This window comes from Penicillium canariense (assembly GCF_028826845.1).
Source record: "Penicillium canariense strain IBT 26290 chromosome Unknown utg000002l_segment0_segment0, whole genome shotgun sequence".
NCBI lineage: Eukaryota > Fungi > Ascomycota > Eurotiomycetes > Eurotiales > Aspergillaceae > Penicillium > Penicillium canariense.
Genome location: NW_026622729.1, coordinates 4,677,054 through 4,696,057, shown reverse-complemented (window position 1 = coordinate 4,696,057; position 19,004 = coordinate 4,677,054). Strand labels below are relative to the sequence as shown.

At 52.6% G+C, this 19,004-nt stretch overlaps 7 protein-coding genes across 7 annotated transcripts; 3 read left to right on the top strand and 4 right to left on the bottom strand.

Moving 5' to 3' along the window:
- Window positions 1-859: 859 nt before the first annotated feature.
- Window positions 860-3,794, bottom strand: pldA (uncharacterized protein; the record flags this gene model as incomplete). The annotated part of the gene is made up of 7 exons (XM_056686973.1): window positions 860-874; window positions 940-1,488; window positions 1,579-2,039; window positions 2,115-2,375; window positions 2,437-3,058; window positions 3,119-3,672; window positions 3,734-3,794. 7 exons carry the CDS (start codon window positions 3,792-3,794, stop codon window positions 860-862), a joined length of 2,523 nt encoding a protein of 840 aa, XP_056545715.1.
- Window positions 3,795-6,023: 2,229 nt separating this feature from the next.
- On the bottom strand, window positions 6,024-6,227 carry N7482_004847 (uncharacterized protein; the record flags this gene model as incomplete). The annotated part of the gene is made up of 1 exon (XM_056686972.1): window positions 6,024-6,227. The coding sequence occupies one exon, from the start codon at window positions 6,225-6,227 to the stop codon at window positions 6,024-6,026; it is 204 nt and encodes a 67-aa protein (XP_056545714.1).
- A 119-nt stretch (window positions 6,228-6,346) lies between these two features.
- Window positions 6,347-9,167, top strand: N7482_004846 (RFX family transcription factor; the record flags this gene model as incomplete). Its single annotated transcript, XM_056686971.1, has 4 exons — window positions 6,347-6,362; window positions 6,436-7,150; window positions 7,232-7,552; window positions 7,604-9,167. 4 exons carry the CDS (start codon window positions 6,347-6,349, stop codon window positions 9,165-9,167), a joined length of 2,616 nt encoding a protein of 871 aa, XP_056545713.1.
- Window positions 9,168-10,228: 1,061 nt separating this feature from the next.
- Window positions 10,229-11,284, bottom strand: N7482_004845 (DODA-type extradiol aromatic ring-opening family dioxygenase; the record flags this gene model as incomplete). Its single annotated transcript, XM_056686970.1, has 3 exons — window positions 10,229-10,954; window positions 11,025-11,155; window positions 11,281-11,284. 3 exons carry the CDS (start codon window positions 11,282-11,284, stop codon window positions 10,229-10,231), a joined length of 861 nt encoding a protein of 286 aa, XP_056545712.1.
- Window positions 11,285-11,779: 495 nt separating this feature from the next.
- N7482_004844 (uncharacterized protein) lies at window positions 11,780-14,671 on the top strand (the record flags this gene model as incomplete). Its single annotated transcript, XM_056686969.1, has 5 exons — window positions 11,780-11,976; window positions 12,032-12,465; window positions 12,530-13,284; window positions 13,346-13,605; window positions 13,663-14,671. The coding sequence occupies 5 exons, from the start codon at window positions 11,780-11,782 to the stop codon at window positions 14,669-14,671; spliced, it is 2,655 nt and encodes an 884-aa protein (XP_056545711.1).
- Window positions 14,672-14,871: 200 nt separating this feature from the next.
- Window positions 14,872-16,316, bottom strand: N7482_004843 (putative exo-polygalacturonase; the record flags this gene model as incomplete). Its single annotated transcript, XM_056686968.1, has 4 exons — window positions 14,872-15,230; window positions 15,290-15,681; window positions 15,738-15,994; window positions 16,047-16,316. The coding sequence occupies 4 exons, from the start codon at window positions 16,314-16,316 to the stop codon at window positions 14,872-14,874; spliced, it is 1,278 nt and encodes a 425-aa protein (XP_056545710.1).
- Window positions 16,317-17,446: 1,130 nt separating this feature from the next.
- Window positions 17,447-18,823, top strand: N7482_004842 (histidinol dehydrogenase family protein; the record flags this gene model as incomplete). The annotated part of the gene is made up of 2 exons (XM_056686967.1): window positions 17,447-17,805; window positions 17,884-18,823. The coding sequence occupies 2 exons, from the start codon at window positions 17,447-17,449 to the stop codon at window positions 18,821-18,823; spliced, it is 1,299 nt and encodes a 432-aa protein (XP_056545709.1).
- Window positions 18,824-19,004: the final 181 nt, after the last annotated feature.

Here is a 19,004-nt window from a genome sequence, read left to right as displayed (position 1 = left end):
GAGAGCCACTAGGTTCAGCTTGCCAGCAATTTCCACCCGCTCCACCCTTTTTCATTGGCAGCCGGAGTCGAGGGATCACCTCACCCAGGACGAAGCTTAAGAGGCCGGCCCATGCGGGGCCCACCAAGCAGACCTTCCCACACAGCGGAGTGGCCGGCTCTCACTTAGCCAAAAGTGATACATCGCATCGGGTGCCGCATGTGGTGAAGGCAATTACCGAATTACCCCGTACCCGACGCGCTACTTTTGGTGCTAGGGAATTGGCGCCGAAATTAATGGACAGTAGTGAACAAATCGCCGCAAGGAAAATCCAGGTATTTGGGCCCACCAACTCTATTGCGCGTCTCCACTCGTGTGAGCCCCAAAAAAAAGAAAAGAAAAAAGAAAGGGAAAAAAGACAAAAGGCACGCAAGGACCAGTTGGTGGTACGGGACATGCGGCAAAATGGAGGCTCAGTGGGGCAGCCCAAAAGTACGCCAAGCGGGACAAGTAGGTTTAGGCTATGTCGGTAGCGTGTGGGAAATGGCCAACAATGGCTAGCATCCTTTTCCGGCACAGCGGCTCTCGATCTCCGGCATCCATCAGAGGCGGTGGGAACTACGTATTTCTCCGTCTCCGCGGAGAGAAGCCGAGGGGACGATCGCGCGACGGTGCGGACAGAAAAAGAAGCCGATGTACGATGCATTGTATACCAGGACCCCATCGCAAGAATAACGATGGTGGCAGGAATATCATTGTATGCAGTAACAAAATCATAAATCAAAACAAAATGGGTTCCAAGAATAATCCCTCAGACGGCGGGGGTCCTCGAATGGGCACCAGCGAGTGCTCGGCGAACTAGGACGGAAATGGGCCATGCCTACGTGTAGATGCTCTAGTGAAGAATTAGCACGGCGCCCGACACCCGTGCTGTACGGGCCCACTATATCAACAACTCACCTCGGTGATTTGGTTCACTGCCAGTCCAGGCTCGGCCATCTCCGCGTCGCTAAGGAAATCTAGCGGTAACCACACCAAATGGCCCTTGATGCGATCGAGCTTCTGGCGCACTTCCTGAACCGGCAGATACGGATCGAATAGATGGCCCTCCTTGTGTGACCCACGCGGCCGGAAATTGTCATAATCATCAAAGGTCTTGATATGGTCATCTGGATCTGCGCGGAACAGCATCCGATACGTCTCCGTGTTGACGCTGGCCTGCTCAGTCCAGGTGTTCCAGACCGCGTCGCTAAGCGGATCGGTCACGAACTCGTTATGATCGTCCTCTAAGATCTGGTTGAGACAGTCAGCGGGCGATCGAGCGTTCGGGTGGCCCGTGGCGTCGTAATCCTGCGCGGGCAAGAGGCCCAGGTGTTCGCGCCAGAGCTGGCGGCGTAGAGTCGCCGCTAGCCGAGCTGCACGGTATGGTTTGCCATCCATCTGACTCTCCATGAAGTCTTGGTCCTCCAGGACAATAGCGAGTTCACTGTCATGCGAACCGAGCTGAGACTGCGGACAAGAAACAGAGTATGAGTATGCGAGCCGCGCAAAGGAAGAGGGGGGACAAAAAACCACCACGCAATCCGACAATTGACTTACCCGGTCGTTGATGTTGGCACTTCCGCAAATGGCAACGCGGTCGTCGACAATGCACACCTTGCCATGCACGTACAGCTCTTCCTGGACAAAATTGGCCTTCTCCGCTTCGGGGTCGCCTTCCCAGATCTCATCCGACATGTTCCCACCATTCAGCATGGTGGTGTGAGCCACCGAGTCCCTGCTGGCATCACCCTGTTGCGCCTTACGCTTCTCCACTTGCTCCTCAAACTTCGCTAGCTTCTTCAAATTCTGCTGCTTTTGCGAGTCATCGATATCATAGCTCTTCTCGTTCTGGTCACCTTCTTTCCCGACGGAAGGATGCACACTCTCACCCATGATCGACTCGGCGATACCCCGCTGGAGATCCTGATATTTCACATCTGCCTCTTTCTCGAGCTCTAGAAGTGCCGGAGTCTTGTTGATTCGGTCGTAGGCACGGAGAGCAAAGACGAAGATGTGCTCTAGAAGGAGGTCAGTGAACAGTCAATTCTAGGGAAACTGATCCACACGAATAGAAAAGAAAAAGAATAGCTTACGCGTAGGATCCACGCCCGCCTTTTTAATCTGGCCCATGATTGAGTGCTCGCCTCGGCAGATAGATTTGTACTGGTAGTCCATGATCGCTCGGGTACCCGTTGCCGCAGAGTCACGCAGGTCGCCCGCAAAGCCTGGGATGGCAGGCATGACGATGATGACACGGAACTTGCGGCCTTCCTTGCCTGCTCGAACGCAGGCATCGACAATGGAACGGCCGATGGTGTTGAAAATGGGGCGTTGCTGGTCGCCGGTGGCGGTGACTTTGGAAAGGATCAGTCCCTGGAAAGGTCTTGGGAAAGAGGAAACCACATCTGGACATACTGAAGAATTGGTTCTCAATGTAAACGAAGTGCTGGGCATTGCGAATGATTTCGCAGTATGCAGTCTGAATACTATGCTCGTTCAGAATGCCACTGCTCCAATCGTCACTGCTCCGCACGAGTTGCGCCCGAACAGATCCCTGCTGTCCACGAGGCTTGCCGCCCAATGGAGACAGTGGATGTTGGATATACTCGCCACAGGGGTACTTGGGCCGCTGGACACCAACTAAATCTTCGTCCTCTCCGGTGCGGCCTTCCATCAAGAGCCAATCCACGTCGTCGCTGCGCTTGTACTTGTCGCGCTTGACGAAATTCCAGCGCAGCACAAAATGCTCTGCAATATCGTAGACGCAATCGCCGATCAAGCCCATTGCCACATCGTGCCACGGCATCCGCCCGTATTCGGCCTTGCTCAACTCATTGTTTTGCCAGTCGTTCACGCTCTGGAAATCCATGATACGGTTATTGTTGAAGTCCTGGCCAGGGAAGATGACATCCCTCAAGCCCGCGGGATGCACATCGGCCAGGGCGTGCTGGTTAGCATCCCACCGGCCAAAGCAGAGGTCAATGCCGCCGATAAAGGCCACTGCGTAGTCAATCACAATGAATTTTTCGTGGTGTGCCTAATTGCGTCGTCAGGTTTTGCAAATTCTTCGCCAGAAGAGAAGAAGGGTCCAGCGTACCCAGTAGAGAGTCATGTCGGCAGCATTCTCAAAGACATTATGGTCTGGATGGCGTAGCACTCGAATGTTGCCATGGCCCGGTGTGCCTTCAGGGCAAAGACTTTGCAATGCATGCTTGGTGTGTGCCGAATTACAGGTCAACGCTTGGTTGACCTCCTTGTAGACAATCACGTAAATCTTCACACCCGCCTCCGCGCGACGCTTCAAAATATGGTCCAACCGCCATTCCCGGTGGTTGGCTGGAGGGCGGCGCAGGAACAACTCGGGAGAAAGCCACCAATCGGCGATATAGATGGTCTCTGTGGCCCTTTCTAGGGCCTCCGAGACTGCCCACATGTAATCCATGGCATCAACATACCATTTGACGCGATTGCCGTCATGGATGGGTGCAAAGGACTGGAAGCGATGCGATTCGGAAATGGCCGAGCGCTTCCGGTCTGTCGCTTGCTCATGTTCCTCATCATGACGGTGATTCGGGTTGACGATGTTAAAAAGCTTGCCCACCTTGTGCTTCAGATGCGTCGCCGACGCTTTGGCGTCGTGGATATGGGTGTCTACCGTCCAGTCAGTGAGTGTGGGGGTGGAAAGCAGGTTTCGCGTGTAGATGGGTCCGACCTCGGAAACTCTCCTCCAGCTGGTCGAATTCGTGTTCGACTTTCTGCTTAAACTTCTTCATGGCTATGGGGAGACGACAGATGGGGCTTTTGGGGCAAAGTAAAAGAGGGGAAACAACGGGGCCTGGAAAATGTGAAAAATAATACGCCGTGCTCTTCGCTCGGCGGTGACATCACCACAGCGCTGCCCTACTGCCCTACTGCCCTACGACGCGGCTTGTCGGATGCTGTTATGCGCCGCGTATTTGAAACTGTACATGCGACGCTTGGCGCTGATCTCTACCTGACTACTTAACCACTGGCGCCAGAGCAATCTCGTACACCGTACTCAGGGTCTTGTCCTGTTCAGGAATTCCCCCACCTCCCCCTTCCTGTAGGATTATCGCGGGATCGGGAGAAGTCAGGCTCCACTTGTTCCTCCCCGCCGAATCACCACTTTAAGCGGGAAACCCGATTGAGCTATGGACTGAAAATAATATCTCAAAAGCAACTTCGTACTTACTGCACACAGCCCAGCCCACTATCACCCAGGAACGGGGACCTCTGATCTACTCGAACGCACTTGCGAGACGAGCGAAGAGATGATGCATGGTCTTCGAAATCTCAATTGACTGAGATTCGACGGGAAAATTCACCCCGAAGAGACGGGAAAAATTAGCAGCTTGATATACACCTTGTATGCTCTATCACTACCCCATGTTAACGCCTCGTTCAAGCACTTGAAGTGACTCTGCTCTTCTGTCGTAGGATCATTCCATATTTGAAATCAACCACAGTAGGGCCATCACAAAAGCTGTGGGGAATGCAAGGGACTGTTTGCCCAATCGTAACCGAGTCTAACATACGTCGTGGTCCCCAGATGCGGAAATGCAGCAAATCATCTAGTGAGCAGTGTTCCGGCGACAGCATATTCCCTAGGGGGCTGAAATATCTTCCAGCATATGTGTAAATACCTGCGAATGAACATCTTGCAAGTCCAGTTCCAGAGAGTGCAATGCAATGCAGCATACTATGGATAAGCTTGGACCTATATAGGCATATACCCTCATCAGGATATGTCTGGAATTTTTACACTGCGGTAAATACTTCAAAAGTTTGAAATCAGTGCCTTGAAAAGTGCCTAACATTAACGGTTCAGCTTCGTCGCTTTAGGAATGTCCTGATATCTTTCTGCCTGTCGTTCTAGATATCTTTACGTTAGAATTTTCGCGTAATTCTGAGGGCATAATCAAAAACATTCATCTGAAGTCTTGCCGTGATTTCAAACTTTTGACTTGCCACTGGGTAAAGACAATTTTTATCCAGCGACCGCGATGCGGAGAACCCTACAGCCATTCCATTGAGTTTGCCCCATTTTGGTGCTAAACACACGATCATCCCATGTACCCCACAGGGGCGTCTGCTCGGAACTGACGCTAAAGACGTCGAGTTCTGCCGAGATTGGAACTTCGGTTTGCAGGATTCATTGATAAGGAGGGCCAATGAGCGGGACGCACGTAGTCTCTAGAATAAGTATGTAGGGCATTGTCTCGGCCGGCCCGACACCAAAGTTATGATTGTAAACAGCCCTTCCAGAATTTCGCTACATATCAGTCTGAATCAATTAGTTGGCAAAGGATCGAGGCTTTGAGATCAACCTTATCGGGAACATACAGGGTCATAGCTTCTACTATGGGGTATGATGGATTTGGCTTCAGATGCTATATATATTTGTACTCTAACCCAGAGGAATAAGTTTGACGAGATGGCCCAGTGCCTCATACAACGGTCTTATTTGGGTAGCTGCTTGTAGGTAGGCAATAAACCGATAGTTATCTAAAAGTAATTCTCGTAGACATTTTGCTCAGCAATTACGTTGTTTCTATGGGTACATCTAGTTATCCTGTTCATCCATTCTCGTCACCGACCCATTGGGCCAATGACGTAGCCGCCAACCATGCAGGGAACCCAGCAAAACTTGAACAACACCCCGTAAACAAAGGAAGAATCAGCAAACACCCTTATAGTATCAGTCCAACTGGAGATGTGGAGGTTTGAAATCAAAATCTAACATGGAATAAGTACCTTTGCATTAAGCATCGGCGCGTTCAATTTCTCAGACTATTATAGCTGATGCTCTCATCGTCGAGTCTGAGAGTATAGGCTTGTGCTATCGCGAGAATAAGATCCAAAGCCGACCACAGAAATGCATTTACCGGTTTGGCATCCTTCTGCAAACATGGTGGCTTGCTTTGGCTGCACTTTGCGGTGTGCTGGCAAGGCGCTTTGTTTGTTTGCCCGGAATGCTTACATCAGCTCACATGACCACCCAAACAACGTTGTCTGAGGAACGGCCTGCTCTGTTTATCCTCCTTGATCTCGAACTTGCACCGCGCGGCCGACCGTCTCCGTAGCTCTTGGACTTGGACCGACTTTCCTTTGGTGTTGTTGTTTTGCTGTTGCTTGCACCCATCCAGGCCTGCTTTCTGGTCCGGTCGCTGGACTCGAATGGTCATCGTCGCCGTGTTCTGCCGCCAATTCCCAAGAAAAAAACACGACCCGTGCAGGACCTGGCCATCTCCCTGGTGACGGGCCCTCCTCCACTTTTCGGACTGACCAACGATCCTGAACCAGCATGCGTCCAGATTTAGGTGAGATAGCTGCTTGGCTCTCCACATTTCTACTTGTCCACTAGCCTGGTTGCTTATTATGGTCGATCCATAGCGCGCGCCCCGTCGCAAGGAAGTGTCGTCTCGCAGACTACGCAGCAGATGGGTCCTCACAGCCGTCCAGGGACGGCAGACCCCATGCGTGCCCGATCTGAGACCGTTTCGCGAGCTGGGCGTCGTCCTCGCTCTCGAGGTTCAACTGCCAGCATTCATTCCAGCACAACACAACAAACTCAGGACCAGCACCTCGATGGATTCCCGCAGTTCATGCCTTCTCAGGTCGCAGGAGGCCAGAATGTGTTCGGCAACAACCCCGAAGATATGCTGATGCGTTTTGGTCATCAGCTGTCTCACCAGCCCAATGGCGCGTCGCTGGAACACAGTATGCGGGACACCCATTCAATGGCTTCCCGAGCGGATGATTTTCCAACACACAGTATGCACGGCCACAGTCTCTCGCACCACTCATTACCACCAGACATGCCACATAATGGCCTTCCCACGATCCCGGTCCCACATTACCAGCCTATGTATGATAGTGGGATTGAGAATCACCTTCCTGATCACCCTATGGATGATCAAGAGGCCTCGGAAGCTGGTGGGAAGAAGAAACGCGGGTCAAGCTCAACACTCGCAAACGATAACGAGTTGCGGAAGTTACTTCGTCAATACGAAGGCTACACACTAAAACAAATGGCTGCCGAAGTCATGAAACACGAAGGTGCTGGGGGCAAGGCAGAGAAGGTGAAACAAGTATTCGCCATGATCTGGTAAGGAGTCTCGTATCCTTTGTTTGGATTCTGCGCCTTTGTTGTCATATGGATTTGAAACTAAACGTCTTCATCGTGCAGGCTACGAGAGAATTGCCGGAAAAGCAATGGCTCGGTACGACGAGACCGAGTGTATTGCTGTTATGCAGAGAATTGTGGAACGGAGCGAGTATCGGTTCTGAACCCGGCCTCCTTTGGCAAACTAGTCCGCATCATCTTTCCCAATGTCCAGACACGCCGCCTGGGTGTTCGTGGCGAGTCAAAATATCACTACGTGGATTTGTCGGTCATCGAGGAAAAGCAACAGAGACCCGTCCCTCTTAACCCACAAGTTGCTCCCAACCCCCAGCACGTCCCTGCTGGTGTTCCTGAAAGACCTGCAAGTGGCATGCGCTCAAGGAGGTATGATGGCATGTCTTCTGTTCCAACTGTCAGCTCTGACGGGCGTTTCAGCATTAGCATCCCTCAGCCTACAGCAGACACCGCAGTGTTCCCGTCCCCAACAACCTCCTTCGCACCCCGATTCCCTGCGAACTCTCCCGTCAATGGCTGCAATTGCCAAACTCAACCCCCGTCTGGCCCCGATGCCGCTATCACAACCCGGAACGTTGCCCAGCAGGCTGGGAAGATGATCCATCAAATGCTGCAGTTCCCAACTGACGAAGTTCCGGGCATTGATAACGACTCTCTCGTCCTCCCTGATATCCGCGGGTATCTTCCCGTCCACACAGATCCCAAAGTTGCTGAAGCTCTCGCGGCTCTCTACCGATCCCATTGTATTTCGGTGATCGATAGTTTCCGATTCTGCAAAGAACGCAATCTCCTCAAATACTTCTCTGCATTCCACGGCACCTTAACCGTGCCAGTCCAAAAGCTCCTGACACATCCCAATCTCGCCTCATGGATCAAAGAATGTGATTGGTTGATGTATCAGAAGATGATTGCCTTTGTGGCCCCCCTCACAACCCAGGTAGTTCCCAAGGTTGTTTTGGACGCATTCAGCTCCATCTCGCAGCGGTTATGCGGTCATATCGCGGAGACCTTCAAGGCTCAACCGTCTCATGTGTCCATCGCGCGACTGATCCCAGCCCACATCTTCTGCAATCTTCTCAAGCACATGCTTGATGTGAACCAGGCTGCTAATGCGGCAGCAGCCTGGCTCTGTCATCCGGACAATCGCAACCAGATGTGGTACGATTTCAAGACCATCGTTGACCCAAAGGACATGATCCTCAAGGCCAACATTCCCACTTGTGCTGAACAAGCCACGGAGCAAATCCTCAAACACGACGTTCGTGCACTCCTAACTCCCCTGGGTGAAGCCGATGCCTCATCTGGTCTTTCCTTCTTCGCCAGACCGGATGGCCCTGAGGACATTGAAGCTCATCAGTTCCCCGTGGAGACCTCCACTGGCGAAGAGTACAACTTCCCCGATAAGTGGGTCTCTTTCATCTTGAACCTCCCGATGGCTTTCTCCCACCATCGCACGCAGTGTATCATTAAGAAAGTGGATGCCTTGTGGGACTCCATCCTCCACCGCCTGACTCTTGGCGGAGCGGCCAGTTTCAGTGCCTGGTGGATGACCAAAGTGTTCTTCCATGAGATGATGGTTTGGCAAGCGGAGAAAGGGGGCTTCATGAGAAATAGTCCCGCCTCTTTGCAGAGTATGACATTTGGTGCGGAGCAGACGAGCATGGGGAGTTTTCAGCTGAAGCCGAATGCTCCTGAACCTCCCACCTTCGAGGCGGCTGGCCATGGCGCTCAATCCAAGCCTAATACTAGTCAATCCCCGGATCCTCGCGGTACAAGGGACCAAACCGTTGACGAGGAACCCGATACAAAGCACATTCCGAATGACAAAGAGCTGGCTCTCACAGATACGGGATTTCAAGCACCCAACAATGATGACAGTGCGATCGACTTAGAGGATGATACTATGTTGATGGCGGTGGGTAAATACGGTGATATGATGGCTTCCGACCCCGCGGATGCTGAGGGTGATGTGATTGTCATCTAGTCTTTTTTTTTTATTCCGTCTCGCTCTTCTTGTTTCATGTCCATTCTGGCCTTGGGTCTGGAGTTGGAATATCCCATTTTGTTGCAGCTCTTTTTCACTTTTTGCTTCTTCTGCTTCAGGGCTACCTTTTTCCATTGACGGGCGGCGTTTTTGAAGAGTTTCCTTTGTACTTTCATTTGTTTTGCACGAAGAGATGAGACATGAGCATGAGACTCATGGGTGAGTTTTCCTGGCGAGATCTCTGGCGATGATCAGGTCTTCTTCCCCTTGAGAGTCATCGATACAGCATTTAATCGGCGTGGCGAAATCGTCTTGCTTGGGCTTGGTTCTTGCTTCCTCCTATGCCCCTTGTTTTTTACTTGTTCCTTGGGCCTCGTTCTCCATTCCAGGCTGTCTGTATATACGCACATCATACGTACTGGCTTTCCCCTCGCCTGCGGCACTCTCATTTGGGGGATGCTGTCGCTTAATGATACTCAACCTTGGAAGTGTTATGACAGTATTCCGTAGGAATGACGGCTTCTTCCCTGAGTCTGAATAAGACTCGATTGGAGACTCACAGTCTGATTTGTTTGTATCTAACCAATTCCACTGCCTATTTGTTCTCAAGTTTATATCCCTCCAACATGTATTCTCTCTCCTCTCATTCCAACTCCACCTTCATGACTCTTTGCGTACCGTTTCGGGTGCGTTCGCCGTCTGAGATCCGTCTTTCATATCTCGTACGGCCCCAAGCGCTTTTTGCCATTCTTACACTTGATACGCATCACAATTTTGATGTCTATCTTGCCGCTAGTCCTCCAAATTGGTCGAACGATAAGTACATCCTGCATGAGGAAACCCAATTTTACCAGATGCAAAGGTCACATCATCCACCAAATGTCTGGACCAGAAGCGATTCCACTTTGGGGGTATTCCATCAATCGCAGGTCGGGCGAGTACTCTAAAGTTCAAACTAGCTACGGCTAATTATGTTCGCTTTCCGTTGATTATCATTGAGACCCGCTCATCAGATGTGATAAATAGATAAAATATGATAAGATGGATATGATACGATAATTTTACACCGCAATTTCCTTAGACCACTGGCCAAAAGTGAACTGCGAGTTACACATATTGGTCAGCTCCCAGCTCTCAGCACCCAGAATCGCCGGAGTGTTTTCATCTTCGGCGTCACCTGCTGCGCCAGCCACAAACAGCGCCGCCATAAAATGGTCATCAGTGGCGTGCGCATCTCGGAACCGCGGGTGCTTCATCAGACGAGTCATGGCACGCCGTAACTGCACCCCTGATGTCTTGGTAATGACATCTTCCACAGCTTGTCGGAATTCCATGGCCCAGTCCTCCGGTGGCGTCTCCATCGCAAAGTTGTCACGGAACCGCAGCATGGGAGCCCATCGGTTTCGGTATAGGTTATGCACGGCACCTCCGGTACCGATGAAGAGGTAGTTCTCGCGGCGCAAAGGGCGCAAGGTAGCACCGATTTTCATATGGAAGTGGGGATCATATCGGGCGTTGGCAGAGACCAGTGTCGTTGGCGGGCAGCCACTGGGGAACATGCGGATGAGGATGAGGTAAACGTCGTGAATCCAATCGAACTTAGGATTGCCGCCGACATTAAAGCCCTCCTTGACCAGCATGTCGATACATCGGCTGGTGGTCTCGAGGTCGGGGTTGAGCTTGTAGTTAACGTATTTATCGGGATGGACATAGGCCACAGGACTTTTGTCGGGACTGGGGTTCGTGGCCAGCTCAATTCTGTCACCCAAGCAGTCCCAGTGCGCACCCTATCAGCAGTGTCAGAAAGGGATCTAGCCGGGGGACAGTACCTCACGCTGAACACAGGACTATACCTACCATCACGATGACGCCCTTAATGTTCCGGGCTAGGGCTTCATCTCCGCACTTCTTCCAGTAGTCGGCGCTCTCGGACTCTTCTCCCAGCATCATGGTCGAGCCATGGGAGAAGAAGTGTACGGGTGTGAGACCTAAACAGCCATTAGCAATGGTCTTTGTTTCCCTGCCGCCTCCACTTTGAATTTTAATCTCAGGAACACAAGAAAGTTGGTTTTGGGGTGGTTTGGGGGGGGGGGGGGGGGAACCAAGGCCTTACCCATTTGGATGCGGTGGTGATCAGGGAATGACGAACACACTTGGAGAAAAGGAAAGAACGAGAACAAAATGCAATGGCAGTATCCATTCAATCCATTGCAATATATTGCCCCCGGAGAGGGTACAGCAGGCAGGGCAGCTTAATTGCGGGCGTCGGGAATGGTCCCCCACATCCCGACCATAGACTCAGCGAGACAGTTGCTTGCCCCACTCACGTTGCTTATCCTCCTCACGGGGGGCATGAGGGAAGGTACACGAGCGCGGGGGTTGAGGGGGCAAGCGACCAAGTCAGCTAGCCGACCTTCAGAGCGAATCGCGAGACGAGGGCTGGCTCCGCTCTGGTGGGAAATCCGGGGTCATCACACGTGCCCCCGCGCCGGCACTGGCTGCGTTACTGCCCCGAAGCCCAGGCGACTTCCCCGGATTTCCCCTGCCTCCGCGCCCTCGTCCTCTCATCTCTCGGACGTCGGTCATCCTTCCCCCGATGCACCTCCATCACCATGTTCAATGATGCGCCGCCCACCGACCAACTCAACACCTCCCAATCCTCGGTCAAATCCAAGGATGGGGGCTATTTTCAATGCGGCTTCTGCAAGCGCCACTACAACCGAGCAGACCACTTGATCCGCCATGTTCGATCCCACACCCGCGAGAAGCCTTACGTCTGTGATGTCTGCGACAAGGGATTTGCGCGGCCGTTAGTACTTTCCCCCTCGAAGTCGTCCGCCGTGCACTTACTGACGTGCACCCAGGGACCTTTTGAAGCGGCATGCGACGGGTCATTCCCATGACCGAGATCGCAAACGTAAAAGAAGCTCCTCGGTCGCGAAACAGAGTCGCGTCTCCCAGGCTTGCAAGGCATGTGCCTCCTCAAAACTCAAGTGTGACGAGGACAAGCCATGTCGACGGTGCCGAGAGCGAAGTCTGCACTGTGACTGGCAGGATGTCGTACAGGACTCATCTCCAGAGCCACAGCAGCCGAATCAGGTGGAAAATTCAGTAGTCCTCCATCAGCCAGTTGAAATGACGGCGTCGGTTACGTTCTCCCCGATGTCAACGCCGATGGATGAGTTTCCTACCGGTGGCAGTGGTGTACTATTGACTCCCTACGCGCCTCCTCTGGAACCAACCGTGCTCTCGCCAGAAGTACCCCGAGCGGGCGAGCAAATCACAATGGACTATGGAGGTAAGAGACCTGCAGCTCCCGTTGCCAACTGTCCCCTGATCTACCCCTGCTCAGACTTTTCCAGTATCGCCGACCGACCAAGAAAGTGGCATCTTTAGTGTCGATGGCACATTCTTCCCCAGTTTCATCCCGGACTCGTTGATTTCTTCGCTGAGCCGGTATAATGACCCATTCGATTCGTCCAATTTGATCTCCGATTTCACACACTATGGGGCGTTGGAAAGCCCAGCCTTTAATTTTAATTTGACCGATGGCGATTTCGGTCTAATTGACATGTATAATGCCCGCAATTTTGTTCCAGGTGCCCATGAGCATGAACCCCAGGACCACTTCGATGCGGATAGTGGAATTGGGATCGGAGTCGAAGCCTATCACCGGTCTTCCCTGTCTCAGTGGAAGCCAGCCCAGGAAGACCATGCCTTCGATGACCATGAGAACTTGTCTGTACCGCAAACAATCGACAGCCCGGAAGCCATCGCCACCCCCGATCGACAGATCCTCTCTGAGCGTCTGTCCCCGAGCAGCCGAGATCTCATCTTCGGCCTGGTGCTTGAGATTAGCCGGCAAGCCAATCTGAGTCGAATTATGAAGTCTTTCCCCAGGACAGAACTGCTGGACGGGTTGATTCAACAGTATTTTGAGTTCCAGACTCATAGTGTGGACTCCTTCATCCACGGGCCAACTTTCCGCCCGAATAGCGAACATGCCAGTATTCTCACTGCGCTAGCCTCTGCATCAGCCGTTCGCTCGCCAATCCCCACAATCAGAAAGCTAGGATATGCTCTGCTGGAGATCGTACGGCTCTACATGCCTATAAAGGTAGGTTTACACCCATGCCCTCTCCGGTGCCATTGACGGGGATCCTCACACCTTCTGCCAGTATGAAAGTGATAATAGCACTACCCGGGACCTTCGTACATCACAGACCTATGCGTTGAATATTGATATTGGGATTTGGAGCGGCAATCGACGAAAGACGGAAATTGCAGAGAGTTTTTCCCAGCCCTTGGTAACAATGCTTCGTCGTGCTCTTCGATTTCGCCGCTCGGTCTATACGAATATTGTCCCGCATGTGGAGGATACCGGGAAAGCATTGGAGCGCAAATGGCATGAGTGGATTGAGCAAGAATCGTTCAAAAGGTAATACCACCTTACTCGCGGTTCGATTATGATGGGCGGTTAATGAACGTTTCGCAGGCTTGTCTATCATATCTTCCTTCACGATTCTCAGTCTTCTGTGACACTCAATGTCAATCCCTTGATCTCCTATGCCGACCTGGAACTCCCACTCCCAGCAGCACGCCAGCTATGGGAAGCCAAGACTGCCACCGAATGGAAAGAACTTTTTTGCGTGATAACGCCCGCGCGCATGCCCTCCCTTGCCGACCTTCTTCGCGACATGTCGCAGCTTTCGATTTTTCAGGATCGCATTGACACTCAACTGGCCGCTTTTGTTCTTCTTCACGGCCTCTCTGCCTTGATCAATGAGTACCATCGACTGAAGTTCATTTCAACAAGCAAATCGAAACATTGGCATGCCCTTGTGACAAATTCACGCCAGCAAGAGCTCGATCAAGCTCTGCAACATTTCCGGATGGTTTGCTCCGAGCTTCGAGTTCCGTGCCGACCTGAGATTGTCTTGGTATGTGAAGTAGTTTCAATGCTTCTTCACATGTCGCTTGAGGAGCTCCAGCTTTTTGCTGGGAAAGAAGACAAACAGGAAGCCCGCCGGGTCTACCATTCTGCCCTTGAATGGATCACCAGTCCTGATTCCCGGCGCGCTGTGTGGCACGCAGGGCAAACTATTCGTGCAGCCCGGCAAATGGCCCCTGGCTCGATGACTGGATTCTTGGCTATTGGAGTTTACTATGCCGGTTTGGCCTTCTGGTCCTATGCGGTGGTTTCCAAGGCTGAGAAGACCCGGATGAATGGAAGCCCTGCCTCTGCCATTGCCAGTCAGGGACCAACGGTATTCCTGGATGCGGAGGAGGTGTCTGATGTTTCGAAATTCGTCACGCTCAGCTGTGGCATTCCTGCACTACATGGGCCGGGCGGACCAATCGCTCTGGCGGATACGGGGGCTATGATGCAGGCGGTGCAACGGGTGCTCCGCCCCGATCCGTCGGAGCGGACACTGCCACTGGTCCAAAGCCTTGCTCAGTTGATGGGCGATCTGGGGCATTGCGTACCCGCCGGGGGCGCGTAGATTTACCAATCATTTCTCCTTTGTTTTTTGTATGTATGATTAAGAGCATTTCAATATGATACCCAAGCCATGATTCATGAACACAAAACTTTGTCTCCTTGCTTGTTGCATCGGTTCGCTCTCGCTTTGAGACCACTCGAAGACAGGCTCAGATGTGCCTGGCGCATGCGTCTCCGGATGAAACAGGAACCTCTGCCCCGTCAACAGCCACCCGTCGCACTTCCGCCGACACATACGGCCCCAGTGCAGTTGAAACCGCGTGTTCCCTCGACATGTCCGCACAGGTACGCATCGGCCTCCGTACCATCGGACTGGAGAGTTAGGTTGACATCAGTGATCTGGATATTCTCGCAAGGTTCCACCGCCGAACATTGGAAGCTAGCCACATTATGACTGGTTGTTGTCCCGTTGATATTGCGGAATGATAGGTCACGGAGCTGAAACTTGGACGACGTGCAATTCCCCGCCGTGCCCGAAAACGTAGTGCATTGTGAGATTGCAAAGGCTGGGCCTCTCAACGCGGTGGCCTGGAGATCCTTGAATGTCATGTCGGAAGCATCTGGGCCTGTCAGCATGTCGCTACGTCTGGAACCAGTCCGTGGCTTGAGGAGAACATACGGCCCAACCCGCCGCCACCGCCATTCGGTGGATAGTTGACCTGCTCTCCTGTCCAGGTTTTAAAATACACCGCGTGCAGCGTTCCGCTGAACGTAATGTTCCTTGCAGTAACCCGCTCGATAGTCTCATACACGTCCTTGTACTGACCAATGCTGCCCATGGCAAGGCCCAACCCGCGGTGGAATAAACAGTCCTCGATGAGAATGTCGGTGGAGTTGGCTTTGAGACTGATGCTATCGTCACCGTTGTCGACTTCCCAATTGCGGAATGTGATGTGTGAGCTATAAATCGTGTCGGCGCCATCGGTATTGCGAGACGAACCGCCGTGGTTAGTACTATTGACATAGATGGAGTCGAAGACGGTGTTCTTCGAATGAATGATAGACAGTGTCCTATGCGGTGATTGATTCAGCCACTGATCTTCTCCTGTAAACCGCTCTGTACTGACCACATCTGGCTTTGGAGGAAGCGCAGCCCGTAAAACTTGGAGTTGCTCGTCTCCGCCACGGTCATCGCATGTGGCCGTCTAGGATAGTTGGAGACCGAGCCAGTAGCACTATACCAGGCTTGTCCATTGCCATTCAAAGTACCATACCCATGGCCGTTGAAGTGGACATTCTTGCCTCCGATAACCCATGCCGTGGATTGGTTCTGGTATCCGACCGGCAAGGAGTGGCTCAGCCAGTACGAGATGTTCGTGCTCCACTGGGAATATCAATCAGTCGTGCCTCATGAAAAGTGCGCCGGATGAAGATACCAACAGGGTTCCACGCAGGTCGATCTCACAGTTCTCCAACCCTGTCGTGTTCATGACACTGTTGATATGGTAGGTCGTATTTTGGAAGACGATCTTGCCTCCATGTCCACATTCATCGAATGCCCTCAGTACCGCGGGAGTATCGTCAATGGACTCCGACCCAGCTGCTGGGACCGTGCAGACCTTTGATGGCGCTCTCACCAAGGCCGCGGGATGGGACAAGCCCACCACTGCCGTCGAGAACAATGCGAGAATTGATAGCAACTGCATAGCAAGGAACAGCTTTTCGTTTGGATTTCCACTTTCCTCAATTGACTCTTTCTGTTTTTATATTCTGTCCAATCCGTCACCGGATCGACTTAATTTGTGGAAAAACTGATGCGATGACCGGCCAGAAGCACGACGCTTCAAACTGCGGGGAAGACAGTTCGGGGTAGTGGACAGCGAGGTCGCTAGGATTCAAAGCCTTTCGATCCCTCTCATTTCATCGTCGGGGATCATCGGTGAGTAGCTAGATATTTCTTGTCATTCTCTAGTCTCTTAGCATGCATTTTGGGTTGGGGGTCCTCCGGTGGGGCTGTGGTGGGCCGGTCACTAGAGCCAAAACCACGGCGGAAAACCACTTCTAGCGCCATCCAAACTCGCCATCCAGAACTCGCCATCCCTGACATGATACACAGACGGAGAAATGATCTTGCTTGGTCATTATCAGATCATGCACGGCAGAGCACCCTGCAGGCCATTGAAGAACGCATCAGTCAAGGGATAGGGGGTAAAGGAAAGAAAAGAAAAGAAAGAGAAAAAAAAGCGATAGAAAAGAAAGCGAAACTGAAAGAGTTCTCGCCGCAAAGCGAATGACTGACGCCATGACATCCGTAGATCCAAAAATCGGGGGTTTGAGGTCGGTCAATCCGTACGCTCGACCGCATCTATCAGATGGTCCCCGGAAAACCAATAGTCCGATCCAACTATAGGCAGCGTCCCTGGGACATGCAGCCCAGAACTGTCTGATGGTGTCAGAAGCATCCTATACGGAAAAGGGTAGAAGGACGGTTAAGCAGCGCGGTAGATATCAGATGGCCAAAGGATCTGCTGACACTACGCATCAGACTTTCGCTGTCTTGAGTTTATAGTTTTCCTTTCCATTCGGGTGCAGTCCCAGCCAAACGCCCCCACATCCCGAGACGCGTGAAGCTCTCCACGCGGCATCCGAATTGTGCGGGGCCCCAATTGACATCGGAATCGGCGCCGACGCCGGCAAAGCCTGAAGCTTTCGTTACGATAGCGCGATATGAGCTTCTTATAGGGCCAGAAAGAACCATGATTCAATTACTGGATCAAGACACGACCCAGAAAAGCATTCTGAGCAACGTTCCTCGACGCTTTCCTCCTCTACAGCCATGGTTCTCAAGCTGAAACAGCCCTACTCTTCCGGTGCGGGCCCCGCATTAGTGACGGACACACCAGCGATCGTTCGAAGCGTCATTAATGACATTCGCACCAACGGGGATATGGCCGTGAGGACCTACTCGGAGAAGTTCGACAGATGGAGTCCCGAACGCTTCAAGTTATCGCCGGAGGAGATTCAGCAGATAATCTCGACTGTCCCCCAGCAGATCATTGATGACATCAAGCAAGTCCAGGAGAATGTCCGGACTTTTGCTTTGGCGCAGAAAGCGTCGCTGAAAGACTTTGAGATGGAAATCCGGCCTGGAGTCCACCTGGGACAGAAACACATCCCGATCAACGCGGTTGGCGCGTAAGTAGTCCCTTCTGTCTGCGTCTTCTCTAGCCTTTGGATCTTCTGGGATGCTAATCCATTGATGGTTCCTGGCAGCTACATCCCGGGTGGTCGCTATCCTCTTCTTGCCTCGAGCCATATGACGATTCTCACAGCCAAGTGCGCCGGGGTGCCGCATGTTACTGCCTGCACCCCTCCAATTGCGGGCAAGATCCCCGCCAACACCGTTGCTGCGATGCACTTTGCCGGTGCGGATGCTATCTACATCCTGGGGGGTGTGCAGGCCGTGGCAGCGATGGCTGTAGGCACGGAGACCGTGCCGAAGGTGGACTTCATCGCTGGACCGGGCAATGCCTTTGTGGCCGAGGCGAAGCGGCAACTGTTTGGAGTGGAGATTGGCATTGATCTTCCTGCTGGCCCCACCGAGGTTCTCATCGTGGCCGATGGGCATGCCGACCCCTTCACCGTGGCGACCGATCTCCTGTCGCAAGCCGAGCACGGTCCCGACTCCCCGGCAGTCCTCATCACCACCTCCAAAAGCATCGGCGAACAGACCATCTCCGAGGTCGACCGACTGTTGAAGGTGCTCCCCACCGCCGATATCGCTGGGGTTTCCTGGGAGCGTCTGGGCGAGGTGATTGTCGTGGACAACTTAGACGAAGCATACAAATTGGCCGATGAGTACGCATACGAGCATGTCCAGATCCTGACACAGAAGCCCCGGGAGGCGCTGGAGAAGATGTCCAATTATGGCGCCCTGTTCCTGGGGGAGAAGACTTGTGTTTCCTACGGTGATAAGTGCATCGGAACCAACCATGTCCTTCCCACTCGTGGTGCGGCCCGATATACCGGGGGCTTGTGGGTGGGCAAGTACCTGAAGACCGTGACCTACCAGGAGGTGACTTCCCCCCAAGAGAGTGGCGAGCTGGGCCGTCTCTGTGGCCGAGCTGCGCGGGCAGAAAACTTCGAGGGTCATGCACGGTCTGGAGACGCTCGAGCCCATCAGTACTTGGGCGATCATTTCGAGTGGATTTAGTGGCATTCTGCACACAACCCGGGAAGAACGAAAAGAAACTCCGGAAACAGGTAGACGTATCAGCATCAATTAGATTCGAGTGCACATCACATCGTTACTATCATTTATATTCCAAAAACCGCGTACCAAGCCGAGTAACAAACACCCTTTCGCAAGCATTTGCATTTGCCGTACCTTGTTC